The sequence below is a fragment of the Oncorhynchus tshawytscha genome, linkage group LG20 (genome assembly GCF_018296145.1).
Source record: "Oncorhynchus tshawytscha isolate Ot180627B linkage group LG20, Otsh_v2.0, whole genome shotgun sequence".
In the NCBI taxonomy this organism is placed as follows: Eukaryota; Metazoa; Chordata; class Actinopteri; order Salmoniformes; family Salmonidae; genus Oncorhynchus; species Oncorhynchus tshawytscha.
In genome coordinates this window covers 17,663,381-17,688,616 of record NC_056448.1, presented here as the reverse complement: position 1 = coordinate 17,688,616, position 25,236 = coordinate 17,663,381, and the positions used below count along the sequence as shown (strand labels likewise).

At 45.0% G+C, this 25,236-nt stretch overlaps 1 protein-coding gene across 7 annotated transcripts in view; it reads left to right on the top strand.

The window, feature by feature from the left end:
* Positions 1-25,236, top strand: part of LOC112219734 (retinoic acid receptor RXR-alpha-A) — a 157,861-nt gene that overhangs the window by 128,938 nt on the left and 3,687 nt on the right. For all 7 annotated transcript variants that reach the window (XM_042302296.1, XM_042302299.1, XM_042302298.1 and 4 more), the window contains exons 7-10: positions 9,070-9,199; positions 11,750-11,882; positions 14,770-14,861; positions 24,979-25,084. In XM_042302296.1, coding sequence (XP_042158230.1) covers positions 9,070-9,199; positions 11,750-11,882; positions 14,770-14,861; positions 24,979-25,084 — 461 coding nt within the window. The remainder of the gene's footprint in view (positions 1-9,069; positions 9,200-11,749; positions 11,883-14,769; positions 14,862-24,978; positions 25,085-25,236) is intronic.

Genomic DNA, 25,236 nt, shown 5'->3' with positions numbered 1-25,236 from the left:
TTCCCCTTGGTACGATACAGGCACTTTGTGCCTCAGCCATCTGGCATGTGTGTCTTTGCAGTGATGGACATTAATAACATGCAATCAGTGTTATCACAACAATTTGCCACACCATCAGAGTTCAATTATGATGCAATCTAACAATCTCCATTATCCTCTCTGAATGACCCTGGACTCCCCAGGGTCTTGCTTGATTAACAGGGAGCAGCCATTAGCCAACGTGGTGGTGATATTATTATTATTATTTTTTTCTTCAGTTTTTACGTGTTACATCTCTGTAGTGAAAGATGAGCAGAGGCTGTGGTTGTCATTCTCTTAGGATGGGAGCTATCCAGGGCTCTGCCACCTGATGCCTATCACTGAGATGAACAAGGTAGCTGTGACTATTCTACATCCATATCCTATGTGCTCCTTGTATGGCACCTTACATCACAAGTCCACAAGTTCACCTGTGCACCCTGACATCTGCAGTCTCCCAGGCACCCACCTAAGCTATGTGAGGCTCTCTCTGTTCATTCTCTAGACTCTCTCTGGCTCAACCATGAATAATACAACAGCCAGGCTGTTCCTGACCGCATCCCACCAAGCTCTGGTTTTCTCAGGAATCCTACCGGAACGACAGACAGAGAGCAGTTGTGCAGAAGAGGAAAGGAGGGAGTGCGAGAGAGAGAGAGAGAGAGAGAGAGAGAGAGAGAGTGCTTCTTTTGGGACTCATCTGCTCTGGGTGGGTGGGGGGAAATGTCCTGTGAAGTGAAGGTAGAACTCTGAAGGCTGTTATGTGAGTAAATGAGAGCCATCTTTGGGAAGAAGGAGATGTACGTGATGAGCGTTGACATTAGGGAGGAGAGAGGAGAGGAGAGGGGATGGGAGCTCTGACACACTAAAGTACTGTGTGTGTGTGTCTGGGCTGTGCCTTGCTGTGGTGGCTGTACGTCTGGGCTGTGCCTTGCTGTGGTGGCTGTACGTCTGGGCTGTGCCTTGCTGTGGTGGCTGTACGTCTGGGCTGTGCCTTGCTGTGGTGGCTGTACGTCTGGGCTGTGCCTTGCTGTGGTGGCTGTACGTCTGGGCTGTGCCTTGCTGGGGTGGCTGTACGTCTGGGCTGTGCCTTGCTGGGGTAGCTGTACGTCTGGGCTGTGCCTTGCTGTGGTGGCTGTACGTCTGCTGGGGCTCTGACGCCAACAGGGGTGCCCTGCAGGAGAAGGAGGAGGAAATCAAGCTTTTCTAGAAATCTAGCTTTGATAAAGGTAGATAAATATCTTGCAGGAATTGTTTTCAATTGTCTTGGTAGTTTTCTAGTAATACAAGTCATTTCTATTGGATCCATATTTTTTGATTTTCCTTTACTTCTTGCTATGATTTAAGGTGATGATTGTAATGGGGAGTTGTTGTTCAGTAGGCCATGTAGATTGGGTAATATGTGTCATTGTATTTCATCTAAATTGCCATAGCTATAGACAACTTCTGAGAGACCACTTAGTTCCCCGTCCACTGATATTTCAGTTGACTCTGAAAATGATCATCATAATCATATGACAAGTTAGGAATACAGTACCAGTCAAGAGTTTGGACACACCTACTCATTCAAGGGTTTTTCTTTAATTGTACTATTTTCTACATTGTAGAATAATAGTGAAGACATCGAAACTATGAAATAACACATATGGAATCATGTAGTAACGAAAAAAGTGTTAAACAAATCAAAATATATTTTACATTTGAGATTCTTCAAATAGCCACCCTTTGCCTTGATGACAGCATGGCACACTCTTGGCATTCTCTCAACCAGCTTCACCTGGAATGCTTTTCCAACATTCTCGAAGGAGTTCCCACATATGCTGAGCACTTGTAGGCTGCTTTTCCTTCACTATGCAGTCCAAACCATCTCAATTGGGTTGAGGTCAGGTGATTGTGGAGGTCACATCTTATGCAGCACTCCATCACTCTCCGTGTGTTGGGTCATTGTCCTGTTGAAAAATGATTGTCCCACTAAGTGCAAACTAGATGGGATGGCGTATCGCTGCAGAATGCTGTGGTAGCCATGCTGGTTAAGTGTGCCTTGAATTCTAAATAAATCACAGACAGTGTCAACAGCAACGCACCATCACACCTCCTCCTCCATGCTTCATGGTGGGAACCACACATGCAGAGATCATCCGTTCACCTACTCTGCGTCTTATAAAGACACGGCGGTTGGAACCAAAATCTCAAATTAGGACTCTTCAGACCAAAAGACAGATTTCCACTGGTCTAATGTACATTGCTCGTGTTTCTTGGCCCAATCAAGTCTCTTCTTCTTACTGGTGTCCTTTAGTAGTGGTTTCTTTGCAGCAATTCGACCATGAAGGCCTGATTCATGCAGTCCCCTCTGAACAGTTGATGTTGAGATGTGTCTGTTACTTGAACTCTATGAAGCATTTATTTGGGCTGCAATTTCTGAGGCTGGTAACTCTAATGAACTTATCCTCTGCAGCAGAGGTAACTCCTTTCCTGTGGCAGTCTTCATGAGAGCCAGTTTCAAAGTTCTTGAAATATTCCGGATAGATTGACCTTCATGTCTTAAAGTAATGATCAACTGTCATTTCTCTTTGCTTATTTGAGCTGATCTTGCCATAATATGGACTTGGTATTTTACCAAATAGTGTTATCTTCTGTATACCACCCATACCTTGTCACAACACAAGTGATTGGCTCAAATGCATTAAGAAGGAAAGAAATTCCACAAATGAACTTTTAACAAAGCACACCTGTTAATTGAAATCCATTCCAGATGACTACCTCATGAAGCTGGTTGAGAGAAAGTGTGCAAAGAATGTGCAAAGCTGTCATCAAGGCAAAGGGTGGCTACTTTGAAGAATCTCAAATATGAAATATCTTTAGATTTGTGTAGCAATTTTTTGATTACTACATGTGTTATTTCATAGTTTTGATGTCTTCACTATTACTCAACAATGTAGAAAATAGTCAAATAAAGAAAAACCCTGGAATGAGTAGGTGTGCCCAAACTTTTGACTGGCACTGTAGATTAAACAAGGGCAGAGCGGCACAGTCAGTGTTGGAACGTGCGGTGTCCCCTTGGCAGGCAGTCTCTGTGATTAGGAACCCCTCTGGTCCGGGGACTGCCCCCCCCCCACTCCTTTAGGAGGCACTGCCCCGTGTGTTAATGAGTCCCAGGGTCGGGGCCCCTGAGTGCACACCATGAATGGGCACCGCCACTGTCTAATGGCTGGGGTTTGACCAAGCTGAATAAAGTGTGTTTATCTCATGGTGACCTAGAACAGGAGTTAAACAGGCGTTAGTAACATGCCTCCAGTCAGACAAGCCAGGGCCTTCTCTTCAAGGAGGGAGGGGGTTTGGGGGGGGGCATGCTATCATTTTGGTGTGCTGTGGAGTTTTTCATTCCACTGTCTGTCTCTCTCTATATATATATATCCCTCTCTCCTTCTCTGTCCCTTTCTCTCATTTTGTCTTGTGTGTGTTTTCCAACCTTGCTGTGCTTGAATCTGTCAACTTTATTTGTCTCTCTCTTTGGACAGACACAGGAGAGAGAGAGACAAGCAGATAGGCGTGCTAACGTTATTTAGAGGGTACTTGGTTGATGTCTCAATATACTCTTCTACAACTCTAAGAGCCAATTATGAGGACTTTACACAATTTAGTTGGGAATTTGGATTATGAACTAATCATCTATTAACTACCACATTCCTCTTTGTTGTCACGCAGCTGTAGTTTAAGCAGAATATGAAACATGTAAAAGACAGTCTCTTGTCTCCACGAGTTATAAAAAATTCATAGGACAGTATGCAAGCCAGGCATTTCTGTGAGAGGAGAAGCTATCCACTGTGAATAATGCAAACCAAAGCCTTTAATTCAGTCTGGGGAAAAAAATACACTCTTGTTTGTGGCAGGCATTAAGAGGTGTCCTCAAAGCGGCTCTCGTAAGCCCAAACGCTCTCACTCTTTCTCTACATCGCTCCCTCAGGGGAGGATTTCACCTCACCCTCTCTCCTCCCCCTGCTCGACACGTTTTCAGAAAGCGATCAGCTGGCCCCCTATCCTCCAGAGGATGTTCACAGAGAAGAAATGTAAAATAGTTTCTCTCACAGACACGGTGGTCCCTCACGGCTTGTTCCACACATGCACAGAATAGTGAACTCCTAGGTTCATGTCATTCTCATTGTCCCAGACCTCAGAAGGCATTGTGATCTCTTCCATTGTGACTCCCCATAACACCCATAACACTGTGACTCCCCGGCTGTCACGTTACAGTAAGGACAGTGAGTTAATGTGTGATCATGGCAGGAGTCTCTGTTCCTTCCTGTCATCTTCATGGTGTATACAGTGAGAAACAAGGTCAGTGTAAACATGGCTAAGAGAGCCATGCAACATTCATGAGCCTTCACCGTGTTTCGAGAACTCTGGGAGTTGTATTCTTTTGAGGGGCCTCGACAGAGACACAACATACAGCCCCTTTTGTTTTGGTTTGTTTGGGCTGCGGCTGCCTTTTGGAATGAATTAGCGGATTTGTTTATGGGTTTGGAGGAGAAATACAGGCAAAAAACTGTCGCGCTGAGCCGCATCGTCCACATTGTCTCCCACGGAGATCAGATTGTGAAATATTTATAAGATGCTTTTGTTCTCTGCCCAAAGAAAATCTACTTTCAGTTTTCAAAACAGTGCTGGCTTTGTGTCTGGTTAACTGTTTCATACGGTTTCATATTTCAAGTGTGGGTAGTCTTCGGTCTAAGCATTAGAAGTAGAGGACGACTGGAAAGAAGGAAAGGTGGAATGAGTTCTCCTCATCTTACACTAATCTTCTCCAGAGAGCTGTATTTCATGTTGGGATCCTCCGAGCTTTCAGCATCGATCTGTGGGATTTGGGGAGAGAGAGAAGTTGGGGAAAAGTTTACAAGGCTTTTGTTGATGTAGATTTGGCTCAGACATACTGAGAATCGGAGCATCATAATATACAATTTATCCATCCCCAGTTAACATTATGTTTTTGTGATTGATAATACTAGCTAGGATTCCATCCACTTTGGGAGTTTCGTGCGAATATTCAAAAATCCACATGAAAGAAAATATGCGCATTTTCCCCAACAGTGGTGTGTTTCCACCATGCTGACTTGATGCAGATAAAAATCAGTGCGTGATGACGTAGGTCACACAAAATGTCATATTAGTGTGTAAACTGTTCGAATGCTACAAACAAAAGTTGGCAGATCGGCTGTACTGACTTCAGACGAGTCGCGTTACACTTGTGGGGGTCGTAGAGCAGAAAAAGTTTGGACGCTACAGACAACCTTGTGAGAAGACAATTTTTGGGGGGATGTCTCATGGTCTGACTAACACCGCTCTAGCTCTGTCACCTTTCACCACAGATGTGTAAATGTTACGTTGGCAGATGCGGTGGATTGAGAAGCATCCAGTGCAAAGACGGATATCTCGAGCTTAAACTAACAGTCTTGTTCTGAAGCCATTCCAGTGTTGCTTTGGCTGTATGCTTGGGGTCATTGTACTGTTTGGAAAGGAAATCTTCGCCCCAGTCTAAGGTCATTTGTACTCTGAAGCAGGTTCTCATTACGGATTTGCCTGTATTTGGCTCCATTCATTGTTTCCTCTATCCTTATCAGTCTCCCAGTCCCTGCTGCTGAAAAGCATCCCCATGGCATGATGCTGCCACCAACATGCTTCATGGTAGCGATGTTGTTAGACTGGTGATGAACTGTGCCTGGTTTTCTCCAGACATAGCTCTTTGCATTCAGGCCAAAGAGAAACATTTTTGTTTCATCAGACCACATAATATTTTGCCTTTTGCTCTGAGTCTTTCCTGTGCCTTTTTGCAAACTCCAGGCATGCTGTCATGTGCCTTTTTCTCGGGAGTGGCTTCCGTCTGGCCACTCTCCCATAAAGCCCAAAATGGTGAAGTGCTGTTGTCCTTCTGGCAGGTTCTCCCATCTCAGCCAAGGAACTCTGTAGTTCTGTCAGAGTGGTCATTTGGGTCCTTGGTCACCTCCCTGATCAAGGTTGGTCGGACGGCCAGCTCTAGGCAGAGTCTGGCCAGTTCAATATATTTCATTTCACAATGATGGAGATGACTTTGCTCTTTGAAACTTTCAACACTCTATAAATGGTTTTATACCCATCCCCTGTCGAACCTTTATAGACATGTGTGTTTCATGTCCAATTTAATTGGCCACAGGTGGACTCCAATCAAGTTGTAGTGACATCAAAATAAATTGGATGCACCTGAGTTCAATTTGGAGTGTCAAGGGGTGTGAATACTTTCTGAAGGCACTGTAAGTCATTAAACAAAATTGACAAAAATGTTCAGCAAATGTAAATGCCAATGTACCAAATGACAATTCTAGCAATGCACTGTATGTGGCACTTGCAAACACACACACACACACACACACACACACACACACACACACACACACACACACACACACACATACACACACTTATAAAATTAAATAAGGTTTTAACAAAATGTCCATATCAACTATCTCATGTGGCTCAGTTGGTAGAGCATGTCGCTTGCAACATCAGGGTTGTGTGTTTGATTCCCACTGGGGACCAGTATGAAAATGTATCCTCTCATTAGTGTATGTATGTTGTGTGGATAAGAGTGTCTGCTAAATGACTCAAATGGAAACAATCGAAATGACTGAAAAATGCAGTCGAAAACGTCCAAAAATTGCCTCGTCAAAATGAAATTCTAGCCTGATAAATGTAACATCATGTTCATTCAACAGTAGCCTAAATTGCAAAGGGAAATGCATTTAGGCTGTTCTTTACCTGTAATGAAGTCCATTTGTCTGTCCTTCAGGCCAGTGAACCTCTCTGTGACAGCATTGTAGACGTAACAGATGCACACAGCAGGCCCACTGTCCCCAAGGCATCCTTCAGCTCCATTTTCACACAGAAACTAAAAGTCACACAAACCATAGCTGGTAGTACAGTTCTCCCATGCAGCACACAGGTAGGCAGCTCCATCCTTCAGCTCCATTTTCACACAGAAACTAAAAGTCACACAAACCATAGCTGGTAGTACAGTTCTCCCATGCAGCACACAGGTAGGCAGCTCCATCCTTCAGCTCCATTTTCACACAGAAACTAAAAGTCACACAAACCATAGCTGGTAGCACAGTTCTCCCACGCAGCACACAGGTAGGCAGCTCCATCCATTAGGTTCAAGCACGTAGAGTCATTGTAGTTAGTCACATCCATCTTGTAGAACTCAAGTAAAACTCCAAGATGTGTAAAGAGTAAAAAGTATGAATTAGTCATTAATTTTCAGACAAGTAGACAATCCAGTACTCACTGTTTGCCTGCCTGACATTTAGCAGTGAGGGAGATGGTGGTTGCCTTGCCTGTCCATGAATAAAGTTGTTGTCTACGTTAAGCTGCCTCTGTCTGCTCTAAACTTTACTTATAGTTGATGCGCCATTTGGAGGGTTCGAAGAGTGGAACATTTCATTATTCCAACTTGGAAAATGGTTTGAGGTGCAGTATAGTGTCTATTTGTCAGGTTGTTTTTGCTAGCTAGGTAGCTTCCTTCAGTCTAAGGGATGCAAGCTCAAAATTCTGTAGACCCAAATGTGCAGAGCTCACCCCAGATTAATTAATACCCACACAACATGTTTAGGCAATACGCAAGCTAAGAGTATGAAATAGTCTCAATGCAACATATGAAGATACTTCAAGCTAGGCAAGGCAGTGACGCCTATGCTGAGCCTGTCCATTAACAGTGACTGGGGTCAGGAATGGCTGTGCGCGCCAACAATTTGAATGGACGGAAAGGAAGGAGGAGATATCCTGAGATTTTGAGCATAAAAAAACAACAGAATCATTTGAGATTTAAAAATAAATAAAATGTAATTGTATTTTAAATGTGGCTTTTCATAATAGCTTTTTAAAATGAGATTATCACAGGGTAAGCACTTCGTACCATACCTACCCTGACTGCACGTCACTGGTATGTGTACATTAGAAGTTATTGTCCTCTTCACTGCCCATGGTTTCCTCCCAGGTTAAGTGAGGCCTTCAGTTTGATGGTTTCTGACACTTGAGGTTTCTTTGTCTTTGTCCATTCACAACCACATTTCCATCCTACAATCTCCTTCTCTCTTTCTCTCTCCCTCTCCCTCTCTCTCTCTCTCTCTCTCTCTCTCTCTCTCTCTCTCTCTCTCTCTCTCTCTCAGCTTTAACGTCCCTCCTCTCTCTTCAGTTCTATTTTTCATGTTAACTCAAAGCATAAACACGGTCTATTCTCCTCTCTCTTGAACATGAGAGGCCACCTTTTCAGCCTTCGACAATATACTGTAAATGTTTGCCTTTTTCATCCAGACTTTTCTCTGTCAGAGATCAGGAATATAACCCTGGTGTAGTGGTGAGTGAGCATACTATTTCTTAAGACCCATTCTCTCACAGTCATTCATGAAATGAAGTGACACTTGAACGCCCAAACACTTGTTCCTTAACTGTGTGTCAGGTGGAGCTCTTTTGGCTCTCTGTCTGAACACTCAAAATAGTCTTTTGTCGGTAGAAGTGTCCTGAAGGAACTGCCTGCTTGGAGAGAGTCATTTGTTACTGCTGATTCTCTGCAGTTATTTCCTCCTCGGGTTAGGACAGAATCACTGTTTGTTTTCCTTCCTGCTCGCTCCTCAGAGGAGATCATTCACTTGGCTAGGGTGTGTGTGTGTGAGTGTGTGTGTGTGTGTGTGTGTGTGTGTGTGTGTGTGTGTGTGTGTGTGTGTGTGTGTGTGCGTGCGTGCATGCGTGCAGGGTCTTGGCACAGAGGAGCAGCGAGCAGAGCAGGCTGGTGCTCCTCTAAAACTCGGTGGTGTACTGCTGTGACTGAAAAGCTCTATCTACTGGAGAGGACAGCTCCACATGAAGCTCAGCTGCCACACCAAAACATACACTTAGCAAGCACGCACATGCACATACAGAGTGCATAAGTACGACTACACACACAACCACACACACGCCACAATGTATCTTTCAGTCTTTCTGTGCTAACCATATTTGTGACAGCAAGCCTTCCCATGTGTCTTTCAACAGCCCAACGACCCGGTGACTAACATCTGCCAAGCAGCCGACAAGCAGCTCTTCACGCTGGTGGAGTGGGCCAAGAGGATCCCCCACTTCTCTGAGTTGCCCCTGGACGACCAGGTCATCCTCCTACGAGCAGGTCAGTTCAACACAACCATAAGACCACATCAGCATCCCCCATAGGCAGGCCACTGCAGCATTATGGGCTTTGTAGGCTATTTGTAGGTTATTAGCCTGACAAATCCTCTGTCATATTCTTTATGTATGCGGTCATCATTTTTGAGGAAGTCTTCAGTGTTTTCCCTACATGTTGCCCTTGCTGATTGCTTGTCGCTTCAAATTACACAGTTCACTTCCAAACTCACTCTTAAGGAAGCCCATCCAGCTCTCTAACCCTATCCTACCCCCTCTTAGCGTTCTCCTTCTGGGTACCCATAGTGATGGAGAGAATGGTGTAACACTCCACACGGCCCTCTCCCACCTGGACAAAAGGAACACCTACATGAGAATGCTGTTCATTGACTACTCAGCATTCATAGTGCCCTCCAAGCTTATCACTAAGTAAAGGACCCTGGGACTGCACACCTCCCTCTGCAACTGGATAATGGACTTCCTGACGGGACACCCCCACATGGTGAGGGTAGGCAACAACACATCCACCACGCTGACCCAAAACACTGGGGCTCTTCAGGGGTGTGTGCTTAGTCCCTTCCGGTACTTCATGTTCAAAGGAAACGGAGGGCCAAGCACATGCCCCTATTCAGATCAGCGGGGCTGTAGTGGAGCGGGTTGAGAGCTTCAAGTTTCTCGGTGTCCACATCACTAAGGATCTAGCATGGTCCAAACACACCAACACAGTCATGAAGAGGGCACGACAACACTTTTTCCCACTCAGGAGTCTGAAAAGATTTGGCTTGGGCCCTCATCATCAAACTATTCTACAGCTGCACAATTGAAAGCATGTTGACTGACTGCATCACCGCTTGGTATGGCAACTGGTTGGCATCCGACCGCAAGATGCTACAGAGGGTAGTGCGTACAGCCCAGTACATAACTATATTTTCTATGGGATTGAGGTCAAGGTTTTGTGATGGTCACTCCAATACCTTGACTTTGTTGTCCTGAAGCCATTTAGCCACAGCATTGGAAGTATGCTTTGGGTTATTGTCCATTTGGAAGACCCATTTGCGACAAAGCTTTAACTTCCTGACTGATGTCTTGAGATGTTGCTTCAATATATCCACATAATTTTCCTGCCTCATGATGCCATCTATTTTGTGAAGCGCACCGGACCCTGCAAAGCACCCCCACAACATGATGCTGCCACCCCCGTGCTTCACGGTTGGGATGGTGTTCTTCGGCTTGCAAGCCTCCCCATTTTTCCTCCAAACATGATGATGGTCATTATGGCCAAACAGTTCTATTTTTGTTTCATCAGAACAGAGGACATTTCTCCAAACAGTACAATCTTTGTCCCCATGTGCCGTTGCAAACCGAAATCTGGCTTTTTTTTATGGTGGTTTTGGAGCATAGGCTTCTTCCTTGCTGAGCGGCCTTTCAGGTTATGTTGATATAGGACTCGTTTTTCCTGTGGATATAGATACTTTTGTACCTGTTTCTTCCAGCATCTTCACAAGGTCCTTTGCACAAGGTCCGTTCTGGGATTGATTTGCACTTTTCGCACCAAAGTTCATTCAGCTCTAGGAGACAGAACGAGTCTCCTTCCTGAGCGTTATAACGGCTGCGTGGTCCCATGGTGTCTATACATGCGTACTATTGTTTGTACAGATGAATGTGGTACTTTCAGGTGTTTGGAAATTGCTCCCAATGATGAACCAGACTTGTGGAGGACTACAATTATTTTTCTGCGGTCTTGGCTGAGTGGTTGAAAAACGAGTTTTAATGACTCCAACCTACGTGTATGTAAACTTCTGACTTCAACTGTACCTCAATTACCTCGTAACCCTGCACATTGACTTGGTACTGGTACCACTAGTTATCATTACTCATTGTGTATTTATTATTACGTGTTTTACTTTTCTATTATTTATCTATTTTCTTTCTCCCTGCATTGTTGGGACGGGCTCGTAAGTAAGCACTTCACTGTTAGTCTACACCTGTTGTTTACAAAGCATGAGACAAATAACATTTGATTTGAGAGAGAGACCTTCTGTTCTGAAGCTAGCTGAGAGGGTCCTGTCTCCTCTCCTCAGTGCTCAGCTCAGGTCTTCTATAAATAACCAGTTTAGTTCTGCTGTCTCTCAGACGAAAGCATCCCAGCCCCTCTCATTCCCAACTCAACTCTGGGGAGAAGTGTGGAGTTTTGCTAGACAGAGCAGTTAAAGGAGCCCTGTCACTCAAACGGCACAGAGCTCTCTGTTTCTTACCCTCGCTTGGCATATCAAGTGTGTCACCTTTTATTGGGATGGCAGGCGCAGTTCACCCTGTTAAACACTTATCTCTCTGGAAAGCACATCTGAGATAGGTTGCTAATAACCCAGAGCCTATGCATGAAAGCGCTTTCTGGTTGGACTATTCAGCCTAGATTGATTCATTGGAATTCCCTTGCCTTGTTGTCAACACAATTGTCAACACAATTGTCAACTTTGAATGTTGAATATGACGTGAACTTTGCAATAGGTTTTCCCTCTTTATCTCTCCTTATTCTTCCTTCTCTGTCTTCCCTCAGGGTGGAACGAGCTCCTCATCGCATCCTTCTCGCACCGTTCGATAGCGGTGAAAGATGGGATCCTCCTGGCAACAGGGCTACACGTCCATCGTAACAGCGCCCACAGTGCTGGAGTGGGAGCCATCTTTGACAGGTAGTCATCATCACCCTGTTGGCACTGCCTTGATACAATCAGCTTTGTGAAATACATTTCGTTTGGTTGCTGTGTTATTCTTTATTACTAAGATTCCACGATTAGGGTAGGCCCTAACATGTAACAGTGAAAATGGAGATGGAGACCTCAGTCAGAGTTTCTGAAGAAATCAATTTATGTGCGTTCCTGATGAAATCACACTCTTTTGACATGCAATCCCACGGCAGACTGTGACAATTCCAAGGCCGATATTTACCTTCTTTTCCATGAATCACATTTGATGCCTATTGTGTGATCGTTCATTTTTCAGTCACATTTTTATTGACAGATGAATAGAAAAGAACAGTATCAAGTATTCCTTCTCAGTGTACACAGACGTTGATCAAGCCATCCAGTGTGAGATCAATCCAACAGATAGTCAGTATTGTAAACTCTAAACCCTGTGGCCCCCTGGCGTGCTGAGTCGCTAACTGAAGTGTTTTGTAGAGGGCAACAGCTCTCTCCCTGACCGCTCTCTCTCTCTCTCTCTCTCTCTTTCCCACTTATCTCTCCCTCTGCTCTCCTTCTCTCATCTTTCTCTCTTTCCGTCTCTCTCTTCTCTCTCTCCCCCCTCTCTCTCTTCCTACATCTCTCTCTCCCTCTATCCCCAGCTGGGAGTCTGTGCTCAGTGATTAGCATACTGCCAGTTCACTACTTCCAAAGGATGGATTACATCTCTGCATTAAGATGACTGATAATGTAGCTCTATATCCTCCTCTCTGAAGAGGGTGGTTAACTTAAGCACTCAATTCTTTTTTTACCCTCATTGTTCCAACGGGCAAATTAAATTAGGATGAGCTGAAATCGACTTTCGTCTCAGAGAGAGAGAGAGCGACAGAGGGAGGGAGGTGGAGAGCGAGAGAGAGACAGAGGGAGGGAGGTGGAGAGCGAGAGAAACAGAGGGAGGGAGGTGGAGAGCGAGAGAGAGACAGAGGGAGGTGGAGAGCGAGAGAGACAGAGGGAGAGCGAGAGAGACAGAGGGAGGTGGAGAGCGAGAGAGAGACAAAAGGAGGTGGAGAGCAAGAGAGAGACAGAGGGAGGTGGAGAGCGAGAGAGAGACAGAGGGAGGTGGAGCGAGAGAGACAGAGGGAGGTGGAGAGCAGAGAGACAGAGGGAGGGGAGAGTGGAGAGCGAGAGAGACAGAGGGAGGGAGGTGGAGAGCGAGAGAAACAGAGGGAGGGAGGTGGAGAGCGAGAGAGAGACAGAGGGAGGTGGAGAGCGAGAGAGACAGAGGGAGGTGGAGAGCGAGAGAGAGACAAAAGGAGGTGGAGAGCAAGAGAGAGACAGAGGGAGGTGGAGAGCGAGAGAGAGAGAGAGGGAGAGGAGAGAGGAGGAGGGAGGTGGAGAGCGAGAGAAACAGAGGGAGGGAGGTGGAGAGCGAGAGAGAGACAGAGGGAGGGAGGTGGAGAGCGAGAGAGAGACAGAGGGAGAGCGAGAGAGACAGAGGGAGGTGGAGAGCGAGAGAGAGACAAAAGGAGGTGGAGAGCAAGAGAGAGACAGAGGGAGGTGGAGAGCGAGAGAGAGACAGGGAGGTGGAGCGAGAGAGACAGAGGGAGGGAGGTGGAGAGCGAGAGAGAGACAGAGGGAGGTGGAGAGCGAGGGAGACAGAGGGAGGGAGGTGGAGAGAGAGAGACAAAGGAGGTGGAGAGCAAGAGAGAGACAGAGGGAGGTGGAGAGCGAGAGAGAGAGGGAGGCGGAGAGCGAGAGAGACAGAGGGAGGGAGGAGGAGAGCAGATTACACAGATCCACAAAGAGACAGACTGGGGAGGGAGGTGCCATCACAGCAGCAAGATTTGTGAGAGACAGAGGGAGGGAGGTGGAACAAACACCACTGTAAATAGACAGCTTATTTATTTTATCTTGTGGAGGTGGAGAACACTGTATATATAGAGAGAGACAGATGGGAGGTGGAGTTTACTGTTAATTTTTGAGACTTTATAGACAGGGAGGTGGAGAGCGCAAGAGAGACAGAGGGAGGTGGAGAGCGAATTGAAGAGAGACAGAGGGAGGTGGAGAGCGAGAGAGAGACAGAGGGAGGTGGAGAGCGAGAGAGAGACAGAGGGAGGTGGAGAGCGAGAGAGAGACAGAGGGAGGTGGAGAGAGAGAGAGAGACGGATGACAGGGAGTGGAGAGAGAGGGATGTGGAGAGAGAGAGAGACAGGGAGGTGGAGAGAGAGGGATGTGGAGAGAGAGAGAAATAGGGAGGTGGAGAGAGAGGGAGAGATAGAGGGATGTGGAGAGAGAGGGATATGGAGAGAGAGGGAGAGATAGAGGGATGTGGACAGAGACCGAGGGAGGTGGAGAGAGACAGAGGGAGGTGGAGAGAGACAGAGGGAGGTGGAGAGAGACAGAGGGAGGTGGAGAGAGACAGAAGGAGGTGGAGAGAGAGAGAGGGAGGTGGAGGTGGAGAGAGAGACAGAGAGAAGTGGAGAGAGAGAGAGACAGAGGGAGGTGAAGAGATAGAGAGCGGGCGTGAAGGAATCATAGAGGGGTGAGGAGATCGAGCGGTAGCATCACACTCCCGAAACGCCGCCCCGCCATTGTGATGTCACACGTTAGTCTGGGATTGTGTTTGTGCTAAGTCGTTCATGGATGTCCTTTTCTCAGCCATGTTCTAAAGCAGCTTGAATTACGTGGTGTAGGCAGGGCTGTGCGATTTTCCGCTGGTTGACCATTCCCTGTGTGTCAGGGCAGTTTGGGCCGTGTTGTGAATTGATTTGTACTGAGTTTCCATTGAGTTACACCTGTAGATAAAGGAGGGTGTAATGAATGCTGACCTACGGAGGTGTTGCTGGCTGATGGTCAGATCTCTAAGAGCCTGTCTATGTGTCTCCCTCTTTCCATCCAGAGTGCTCACAGAACTGGTATCCAAGATGAGAGACATGCAGATGGACAAGACAGAGCTGGGTTGCCTTCGAGCTATCGTCCTCTTCAACCCAGGTATCACACACTCCTAACACCCCTTTAATCCAGAACCTTCTATTTAGATTATAATAATACAATAAAGGGCTCTGTTCCTGCTACTCTGACCTCACAAACAATGACTGCCTGTGATACCGGTGAACTTGCATACATGTGAAGCCTTCACACACACACACTACCACCCCACCAGTCCCTTGTTCCTGCCGTGGTTTCTCCCAACTACGAAAGTGCCCACAGTGCCCTCCACTAAAGCCCTCTGCTAGCCCTCTGCTCTATGGTACAGGCCAGGGTTATCTTCATTACCATGCTGAGTGCCCGTGCCAGCCCTGCCCCACTGGCACCAGACGCGCTCCCTGTCTTTAATGAGTCTGTGCCATGGCCCCGGAGACAAAGAGCAGTGTGGGAGCGTGCCACTGGCCCACAGGGGCTCCGGCGGGCCTCATTCTCCCAGGACAGACTGCTCCTCTGTCCTCCAGAGTCACTCTGCTACAGACCTTGCTCTGGAACAGATCACAGTCTACTTTGCCCTAATTAGGAGCAGCTCACGGAGATGGCCTAACAGAGGGAATGCTGGGATTCAGAGAGGCTGAGTCCTTTCCCACACTGAGATGAGAGTATTGCTGTATTTAGGCCTTTTCACTTGCTGGTAACCAATCAGACCCAGAAAAGTGTTGCAATAAATGTTGAATCAGAAGTGTAGCGTACAGTTGAAGTTTACATACACTTAGGTTGGAGACATTAAAACTCATTTTTCAACCACTCCACACATTTCTTGTTAACAAACTATAGTTTTGGCAAGTGGGTTAGGACATCTACTTTGTGCATGACACAAGTAATTTTTCCAACAATTGTTTACAGACAGATTATTTCACTTATGATTCACTGTATCACAATTCCAGTGGGTCAGAAGTTTACATACACTAAATTGGCTGTGCCTTTAAGCAGCTTGGAAAATTCCAGAAAATTATGTCATGGCTTTAGAAGCTTCTGATAGGATAATTTACATAATTTTAGTCAATTGGGGGTGTACCTGTGGATGTATTTCAATGTCTACCTACAAACTCAGTGCCTCTTGGCTTGACATCATGGGAAAATCAAAAGAAATCAGCCAAGACCTCAGAAAAACAACTGTAGACCTCCACAAGTCTGGTTCATCATTGGGAGCAATTTCCAAACGCCTGAAAGCACCACGTTCATCTGTACAAACAATAGTATGCAAGTATAAACACCATGAGACCATGCAGCCGTTATAATGCTCAGGAAGGAGACTCGTTCTGTCTCCTAGAGCTGAATGCACTTTGGTGTGAAAAGTGCAAATCAATCCCAGAACAACAGCAAAGGACCTTGTGATCATGCTGGAAGAAACAGGTATAAAAGTATCTATATCCACAGTAAAACGAGTCCTATATCGACATAACCCGAAAGGCCGCTCAGCAAGGAAGAAGCCACTGCTCCAGAACCGCCATAAAAAGCCAGACTTTGGTTTGCAACTGCACATGGGGACAAAGATTGTACTGTTTGGAGAAATGTCCTCTGGTCTGATGAAACAAAAATAGAACTGTTTGGCTATAATGACCATCGTTATGTTTGGAGGAAAAATGGGGAGGCTTGCAAGCCGAAGAACACCATCCCAACCGTGAAGCACGGGGGTGGCAGCATCATGTTGTGGGGGTGCTTTGCTGCAGGAGGGACTGGTGCACTTCACAAAATAGATGGCATTTTGAGGCAGGAAAATTATGTGAATATATTGAAGCAACGTCTCAAGACATCAATCAGGAAGTTAAAGCTTTGTCGCAAATGGGTCTTCCAAATGAACAATGACCCCAAGCATACTTCCAAAGTTGTTGCAAAATGGCTTAAGGACAACAAAGTCAAGGTATTGGAGTGGCCATCACAAAGCCCTGACCTCCATCCTTTAGACATTTTGTGGGCATATCTGAAAAAGCATGTGCGAGCAAGGAGGCCTACAAACCTGACTCAGTTACAACAGCTCTGTCAGGAGGAATGGGCCAAAATTCACCCAACTTATTGTGGGAAGCTTGTGGAAGGCTACCCGAAAAGTTTGACCCAAGTTAAACAATTGAAAGGCATTGCTACCAAATACTAATTGAGTGTATGTAAACTTCTGACCCACTGAGAATGTGATGAAAGAAATTAAAGCTGAAATCATTCTCTCTGCTATTATTCTGACATTTCACGTTCTTAAAATAAAGTGATGATCCTAACTGACCTAAAACAGGGACTTTTTACTATAATTAAATGTCAGGGATTGTGGAAAAACTGAGTTTAAATGTATTTGGCTAAGGTGTATGTAAACTTCAACTGTTCATGTGTTGCCTCATCCAGCCTGTGTTTTGGGGAGAATTACCATGCATATGTACAGTGCCTTCAGAAAGTTTTCACACCCCTTGACTTTTTACACATTTTTTGTGTTACAGTCTGAATTTAAAATGCATTAAATTGAAGTCTTGTGTTACTAATCTACACCCAATACTCTATCATGTCAAAGTGGTGTTTTGTTTTTAGAATCAAATCAAATCAAATTTATTTATATAGCCCTTCGTACATCAGCTGATATCTCAGTGCTGTACAGAAACCCAGCCTAAAACCCCAAACAGCAAGCAATGCAGGTGTAGAAGCACGGTGGCTAGGAAAAACTCCCTAGAAAGGCCAAAACCTAGGAAGAAACCTAGAGAGGAACCAGGCTATGTGGGGTGGCCAGTCCTCTTCTGGCTGTGCCGGGTGGAGATTATAACAGAACATGGCCAAGATGTTCAAATGTTCATAAATGACCAGCATGGTCGAATAATAATAAGGCAGAACAGTTGAAATTGGAGCAGCAGCACAGTCAGGTGGAAGTTGAAACTGGAGCAGCAGCATGGCCAGGTGGACTGAGGACAGCAAGGAGTCATCATGTCAGGTAGTCCTGGGGCATGGTCCTAGGGATCAGGTCAGTTGAAACTGGAACAGCAGCAAGGCCAGGTGGACTGGGGACAGCAAGGAGTCATGTCAGGTAGTCCTGGGGCATGGTCCTAGGGCTCAGGTCCTCCGAGAGAGAGAAAGAAAGAGAGAAGGAGAGAATTAGAGAACGCAGACTTAGATTCACACAGAACACCGAATAGGACAGGAGAAGTACTCCAGATATAACAAACTGACCCCAGCCCCCCGACACATAAACTACTGCAGCATAAATACTGGAGGCTGAGACAGGAGGGGTCAGGAGACACTGTGGCCCCATCCGAGGACACCCCCGGACAGGGCCAAACAGGAAGGATATAACCCCACCCACTTTGCCAAAGCACAGCCCCCACACCACTAGAGGGATATCTTCAACCACCTGCTTACCATCCTGAGACAAGGCTGAGTATAGCCCACAAAGATCTCCGCCACGGCACAACCCAAGGGGGGGGCGCCAACCCAGACAGGATGACCACAACAGTGAATCAACCCACTCAGGTGACGCACCCCCTCCAGGGACGGCATGAGAGAGCCCCAGTAAGCCAGTGACTCAGCCCCTGTAATAGGGTTAGAGGCAGAGAATCCCAGTGGAAAGAGGGGAACCGGCCAGGCAGAGACAGCAAGGGCGGTTCGTTGCTCCAGAGCCTTTCCGTTCACCCTCCCACTCCTGGGCCAGACTACACTCAATCATATGACCCACTGAAGAGATGAGTCTTCAGTAAAGACTTAAAGGTTGAGACCGAGTTTGCGTCTCTGACATGGGTAGGCAGACCGTTCCATAAAAATGGAGCTCTATAGGAGAAAGCCCTGCCTCCAGCTGTTTGCTTAGAAATTCTAGGGACAATTAGGAGGCCTGCTTCTTGTGACCGTAGCGTACGTGTAGGTATGTACGGCAGGACCAAATCAGAGAGATAGGTAGGAGCAAGCCCATGTAATGCTTTGTAGGTTAGCAGTAAAACCTTGAAATCAGCCCTTGCTTTGACAGGAAGCCAGTGTAGAGAGGCTAGCACTGGAGTAATATGATCAAATTTTTTGGTTCTAGTCAGGATTCTAGCAGCCGTATTTAGCACTAACTGAAGTTTATTTAGTGCTTTATCCGGGTAGCCGGAAAATAGAGCATTGCAGTAGTCTAACCTAGAAGTGACAAAAGCATGGATTAATTTTTCTGCATCATTTTTGGACAGAAAGTTTCTGATTTGTGCAATGTTACGTAGATGGAAAAAAGCTGTCCTCGAAATGGTCTTGATATGTTCTTCAAAAGAGAGATCAGGGTCCAGAGTAACGCCGAGGTCCTTCACAGATTTATTTGAGACGACTGTACAACCATTAAGATTAATTGTCAGATTCAACAGAAGATTTCTTTGTTTCTTGGGACCTAGAACAAGCATCTCTGTTTTGTCCGAGTTTAATAGTAGAACGTTTGCAGCCATCCACTTCCTTATGTCTGAAACACATGCTTCTAGCGAGGGCAATTTTGGGGCTTCACCATGTTTCATTGAAATGTACAGCTGTGTGTCATCCGCATAGCAGTGAAAGTTTACATTATGTTTTCGAATAACATCCCCAAGAGGTAAAATATATAGTGAAAACAATAGTGGTCCTAAAACGGAACCTTGAGGAACACCGAAATTTACAGTTGATTTGTCAGAGGACAAACCATTCACAGAGACAAACTGATATCTTTCCGACAGATAAGATCTAAACCAGGCCAGAACATGTCCGTGTAGACCAATTTGGGTTTCCAATCTCTCCAAAAGAATGTGGTGATCGATGGTATCAAAAGCAGCACTAAGGTCTAGGAGCACGAGGACAGATGCAGAGCCTCGGTCCGATGCCATTAAAATGTAATTTACCACCTTCACAAGTGCCATCTCAGTGCTATGATGGGGTCTAAAACCAGACTGAAGCATTTCGTATACATTGTTTGTCTTCAGGAAGGCAGTGAGTTGCTGAGCAACAGCCTTCTCTAAAAATTTTGAGAGGAATGGAAGATTCGATATAGGCCGATAGTTTTTTACATTTTCTGGGTCAAGGTTTGGCTTTTTCAAGAGAGGCTTTATTACTGCCACTTTTAGTGAGTTTGGTACACATCCAGTGGATAGAGAGCCGTTTATTATGTTCAACATAGGAGGGCCAAGCACAGGAAGCAGCTCTTTCAGTAGTTTAGTTGGAATAGGGTCCAGTATGCAGCTTGAAGGTTTAGAGGCCATGATTATTTTCATCATTGTGTCAAGAGATATAGTACTAAAACACTTGAGCGTCTCTCTTGATCCTAGGTCCTGGCAGAGTTGTGCAGACTCAGGACAACTGAGGTTTGGAGGAATACGCAGGTTTAAAGAGGAGTCCGTAATTTGCTTTCTAATAATCATAATCTTTTCCTCAAAGAAGTTCATGAATTTATCACTGCTAAAGTGAAAGTCATCCTCTCTTGGGGAATGCTGCTTTTTAGTTAGCTTTGCGACAGTATCAAAAAGGAATTTCGGATTGTTCTTATTTTCCTCAATTAAGTTAGAAAAATAGGATGATCGAGCAGCAGTAAGGGCTCTTCGGTACTGCACGGTACCGTCCTTCCAAGCTAGTCGGAAGACTTCCAGTTTGGTGTGGCGCCATTTCCGTTCCAATTTTCTGGAAGCTTGCTTCAGAGCTCGGGTATTTTCTGTGTACCAGGGAGCTAGTTTCTTATGAGAATTTTTTTTAGTTTTTAGGGGTGCAACTGCATCTAGGGTATTGCGCAAGGTTAAATTGAGATCCTCAGTTAGGTGGTTAACTGATTTTTGTCCTCTGGCGTCCTTGGGTAGGCAGAGGGAGTCTGAAAGGGCATCAAGGAATCTTTGTGTTGTCTGTGAATTTATAGCACGACTTTTGATGTTCCTTGGTTGGGGTCTGAGCAGATTATTTGTTGCAATTGCAAACGTAATAAAATGGTGGTCCGATCGTCCAGGATTATGAGGAAAAACATTAAGATCCACCACATTTATTCCATGGGACAAAACTAGGTCCAGCGTATGACTGTGACAGTGAGTGGGTCCAGAGACATGTTGGACAAAACCCACTGAGTCGATGATGGCTCCGAAAGCCTTTTGGAGTGGGTCTGTGGACTTTTCCATGTGAATATTAAAGTCACCAAAGATTAGAATATTATCTGCTATGACTACAAGGTCCGATAGGAATTCAGGGAACTCAGTGAGAAACGCTGTATATGGCCCAGGAGGCCTGTAAACAGTAGCTATAAAAAGTGATTGAGTAGGCTGCATAGATTTCATGACTAGAAGCTCAAAAGACGAAAACGTCATTTTTTTTTTTTGTAAATTGAAATTTGCTATCGTAAATGTTAGCAACCCCTCCGCCTTTGCGGGATGCACGGGGATATGGTCACTAGTGTAGCCAGGAGGTGAGGCCTCATTTAAAACAGTAAATTCATCAGGCTTAAGCCATGTTTCAGTCAGGCCAATCACATCAAGATTATGATCAGTGATTAGTTCATTGACTATAATTGCCTTTGAAGTAAGGGATCTAACATTAAGTAGCCCTATTTTGAGATGTGAGGTATCATGATCTCTTTCAGTAATGACAGGAATGGAGGTGGTCTTTATCCTAGTGAGATTGCTAAGGCGAACACCGCCATGTTTAGTTTTGCCCAACCTAGGTCGAGGCACAGACACGGTCTCAATGGTGATAGCTGAGCTGACTACACTGACTGTGCTAGTGGCAGACTCCACTATGCTGGCAGGCTGGCTAACAGCCTGCTGCCTGGCCTGCACCCTATTTCATTGTGGAGCTAGAGGAGTTAGAGCCCTGTCTATGTTGGTAGATAAGATGAGAGCACCCCTCCAGCTAGGATGGAGTCCGTCACTCCTCAGCAGGTCAGGCTTGGTCCTGTTTGTGGGTGAGTCCCAGAAAGAGGGCCAATTATCTACAAATTCTATCTTTTGGGAGGGGCAGAAAACAGTTTTCAACCAGCGATTGAGTTGTGAGACTCTGCTGTAGAGCTCATCACTCCCCCTAACTGGGAGGGGGCCAGAGACAATTACTCGATGCCGACACATCTTTCTAGCTGATATGCACGCAGAAGCTATGTTGCGCTTGGTGATCTCTGACTGTTTCATCCTAACATCGTTGGTGCCGACGTGGATAACAATATCTCTATACTCTCTACACTCGCCAGTTTTAGCTTTAGCCAGCACCATCTTCAGATTAGCCTTAACGTCGGTAGCCCTGCCCCGGGTAAACAGTGTATGATCGCTGGATGATTCGCTTTAAGTCTAATACTGTGGGTAATGGAGTCGCCAGCGACTAGAGTTTTCAATTTGTCAGAGCTAATGGTGGGAAGCTTCGGCGTCTCAGACCCCGTAACGGGAGGAGTAGAGACCAGAGAAGAATCGGCCTCTGACTCCGACCCGCTGCTTAATGGGGAAAACCGGTTGAAAGTTTCTGTCGGCTGAATGAGCGACACCGGTTGAGCGTTCCTACAGCATTTCCTTCCAGAAACCGTGAGAAAGTTGTCCGGCTGCGGGGACTGTGCCAGGGGATTTATACTACTATCTGTACTTACTGGTGGCACAGACGCTGTTTCATCCTTTCCTACACTGAAATTACCCTTGCCTAACGATTGCGTCTGAAGCTGGGCTTGCAGCACAGCTATCCTCGCCGTAAGGCGAGTACAGCGGCTGCAATTAGAAGGCATCATGTTAATGTCACTACTTAGCTTCGGCTGTTGGAGGTCCTGACGAATCGTGTCCAGATAAAGCGTCCGGAGTGAAAAAGTTGAGGAAAAAATAAATAAATATATGAACGGTAATTAAAAAGTGAAAACCGTAAAGTTGTCAGGTAGCAAAGCAGGTTGGCAACAAAACGCACAGCAACTCGAAAACAAGCCTGCAAGTTGTGACCGGAAATGACGTGACAGAGCTCTAGAATTCCTCTGTGGAGATGTAAGAAACTTCCAGAAGGACAACCATCAATCTTTTACAAATTAATTAAATATGAAAAGCTGAAATGTCGATAAGTATTCAACCCCTTTGTTGCGGCCTAAATCATTTAAAGAGTAAAAATGTGCTTAACAAATCACATGGACTCATTCTCTGTGCAGTAATAGTGGTTCACATGATTTTTTTTATGATTACCCCATCACTGTACCCCACACATACAATTATCTGTAAGGTCCCTCAGTCAAGTAGTGAATTTTAAGCACAGATTCAACCACAAAGACCAGGGAGGTTTTCCAATGGTTTGCAAAGAAGTTCACAGATTTTGTATTTAAAAAAAGCAGACACTGAATATCCCTTTAAGCATGGTGAATTTACTATTTAAACTTTGGATGGTGCATCAATACACCCAGTCACTACAAAGATGCTAACTCAGTTGCAGGGGAGGAAGGAAACCACACAGGGATTTCACCATGAGGCCAAGGTGACTTTAAAAGAGAATTTAATGGTTGTGATATCAGAAAACTGAGGCTAGATCAACAAAATTGTATTTACACCACAATACTAACATAAATGACAGAGTTAAAAGAAGGAAGCGTGTATAGAATACAAATATTCCAAAACATGCATCCTGTTTGCAAAAAACACTAAAGTAAGCACTGCAATAAATGTGCCACAGACATTAACTTTTTGTCCTGAATACAAAGCATTATGTTTGAAGCAAATCCAACACAACATGTCACTGAGTACCGCTCTTCATATTTTCAAGCATGGTGGTGGCTGCATCATGTTATGGGTATGCTTGTCTTTGCCAAGGACTAGGGAGTTTTTTTAGTAAAAAGAAACTGAATATAGCGCTAAGCACAGGTAAAATCCTAGACGAAAACTTGGTTCAGTCTGCTTTCCAACAGACACTGGGTGACAAATTCACCTTTCAGCAGGACAATAACCTAAAATACAGGCCAAATATACACTGGAGTTGCTTACCAAGACGACATTGAATGTTCCTGAGTGGCCTAGTTGCAGTTTTGACTCAGGATCGGTGGGTCCCCCACGGGACGGTTGAGCTAACGTAGGCTAATGCGATTAGCACGAGGTTGTAAGTAGCAACAACATTTCCTAGGACATAGACATATCTGATATTGGCAGAAAGCTTAAATTCTTGTTAATCTAACTGCACTGTCCAATTCACAGTAGCTATTACAGTGAAATAATACCATGTTATTGTTTGAGGAGAGTGCACAGTTATGAACTTGAAAAGTTATTAATAAACCAATTAGGCACATTTGGGCAGTCTTAACACAACATTTTGAACAGAAATACAATGGTTCATTGGATCAGTCTAAAAAATATATATAAAAAAATATCCGTGCTTCAGATCCCTGAGCTACAGGCAGTTAGATGTGGGTCTGTCATTTAAAAAAAAGGGGCGGATCCTTAAGAGATTTTAAGATGCACTCCAGGATCTTAAGCACAACAATGTTGTAACATATATTACGAATTGGATTTACAACATATCATACAAATATATATATATATATATATATTTAAGATGACATAGTACACAATTTAATGACGTAGTACACAATTTAATGACGTAGTACACAACAAAACGGGGACTACTTTTGGCTCATGAGCATCACTTTCAAAACTACTGGCTAAAATTATCAAAAAGTTTGAGAGTGCATCTTTAAATCAGCTTAAAGATCTATGGCAAGACTTGAAAATGTGTGTTGAGCATTGATCAGCAAAAAAACTTGAGAGAGCTTGAAGAATTGAAAAAAATATATTGTACTATCAAGGTGTGCAAAACTCTCAGATTACTCCCAGCTGTAATGTCTGTCAAAGAGGATTCTAACATATATTGACAGGGGTGTGAATACTTATCTAATCAAGATATATGTTTTATTTTTCATATTTTATTTGATCAAATGTTAGAATTTGACATTACAGAGTATTTTTTTGTAGATCGTTGACCAAAAAATGACAATTAAATCAATGTTAATCCCACTTTGTAACACAACATAATGTGGGAAAAGTTAAGGGGTGTGAATGCTTTCTGAAGGCACCGTATAGGAGACCCAGACCAGTAGGGCAGCTCACATGTCATTTGTCTTAAAGCCTTCTGATGACAACATGCAGGTGTTAGCCTTCAGGGGCAGCCAGGCTGTACATACATTCATACCTGGTATCCTGTGACTGTTGTGCCTAGTTGTCTGATGCAGTGCGTGTCTGTGTGTGTCTCTACTCAGACTCTAAAGGCCTGTCTAACCCAGGTGAGGTGGAGGCTTTGAGAGAGAAGGTCTACGCCTCTCTGGAGGCCTACTGCAAACAGAAATACCCAGATCAGCCTGGCAGGTACGAATACACATACCTCCCTCTCTTTCTTTATATCTCTCTTTTCTCGCTCTTCCTCCACTCGTCTGTCAGTGTGTTTGGCAGAAAGTGCTTTATGTTTATATTGTACATGTACAATTATGTCATGGGCAACCCTGTCATAACTTACTGTA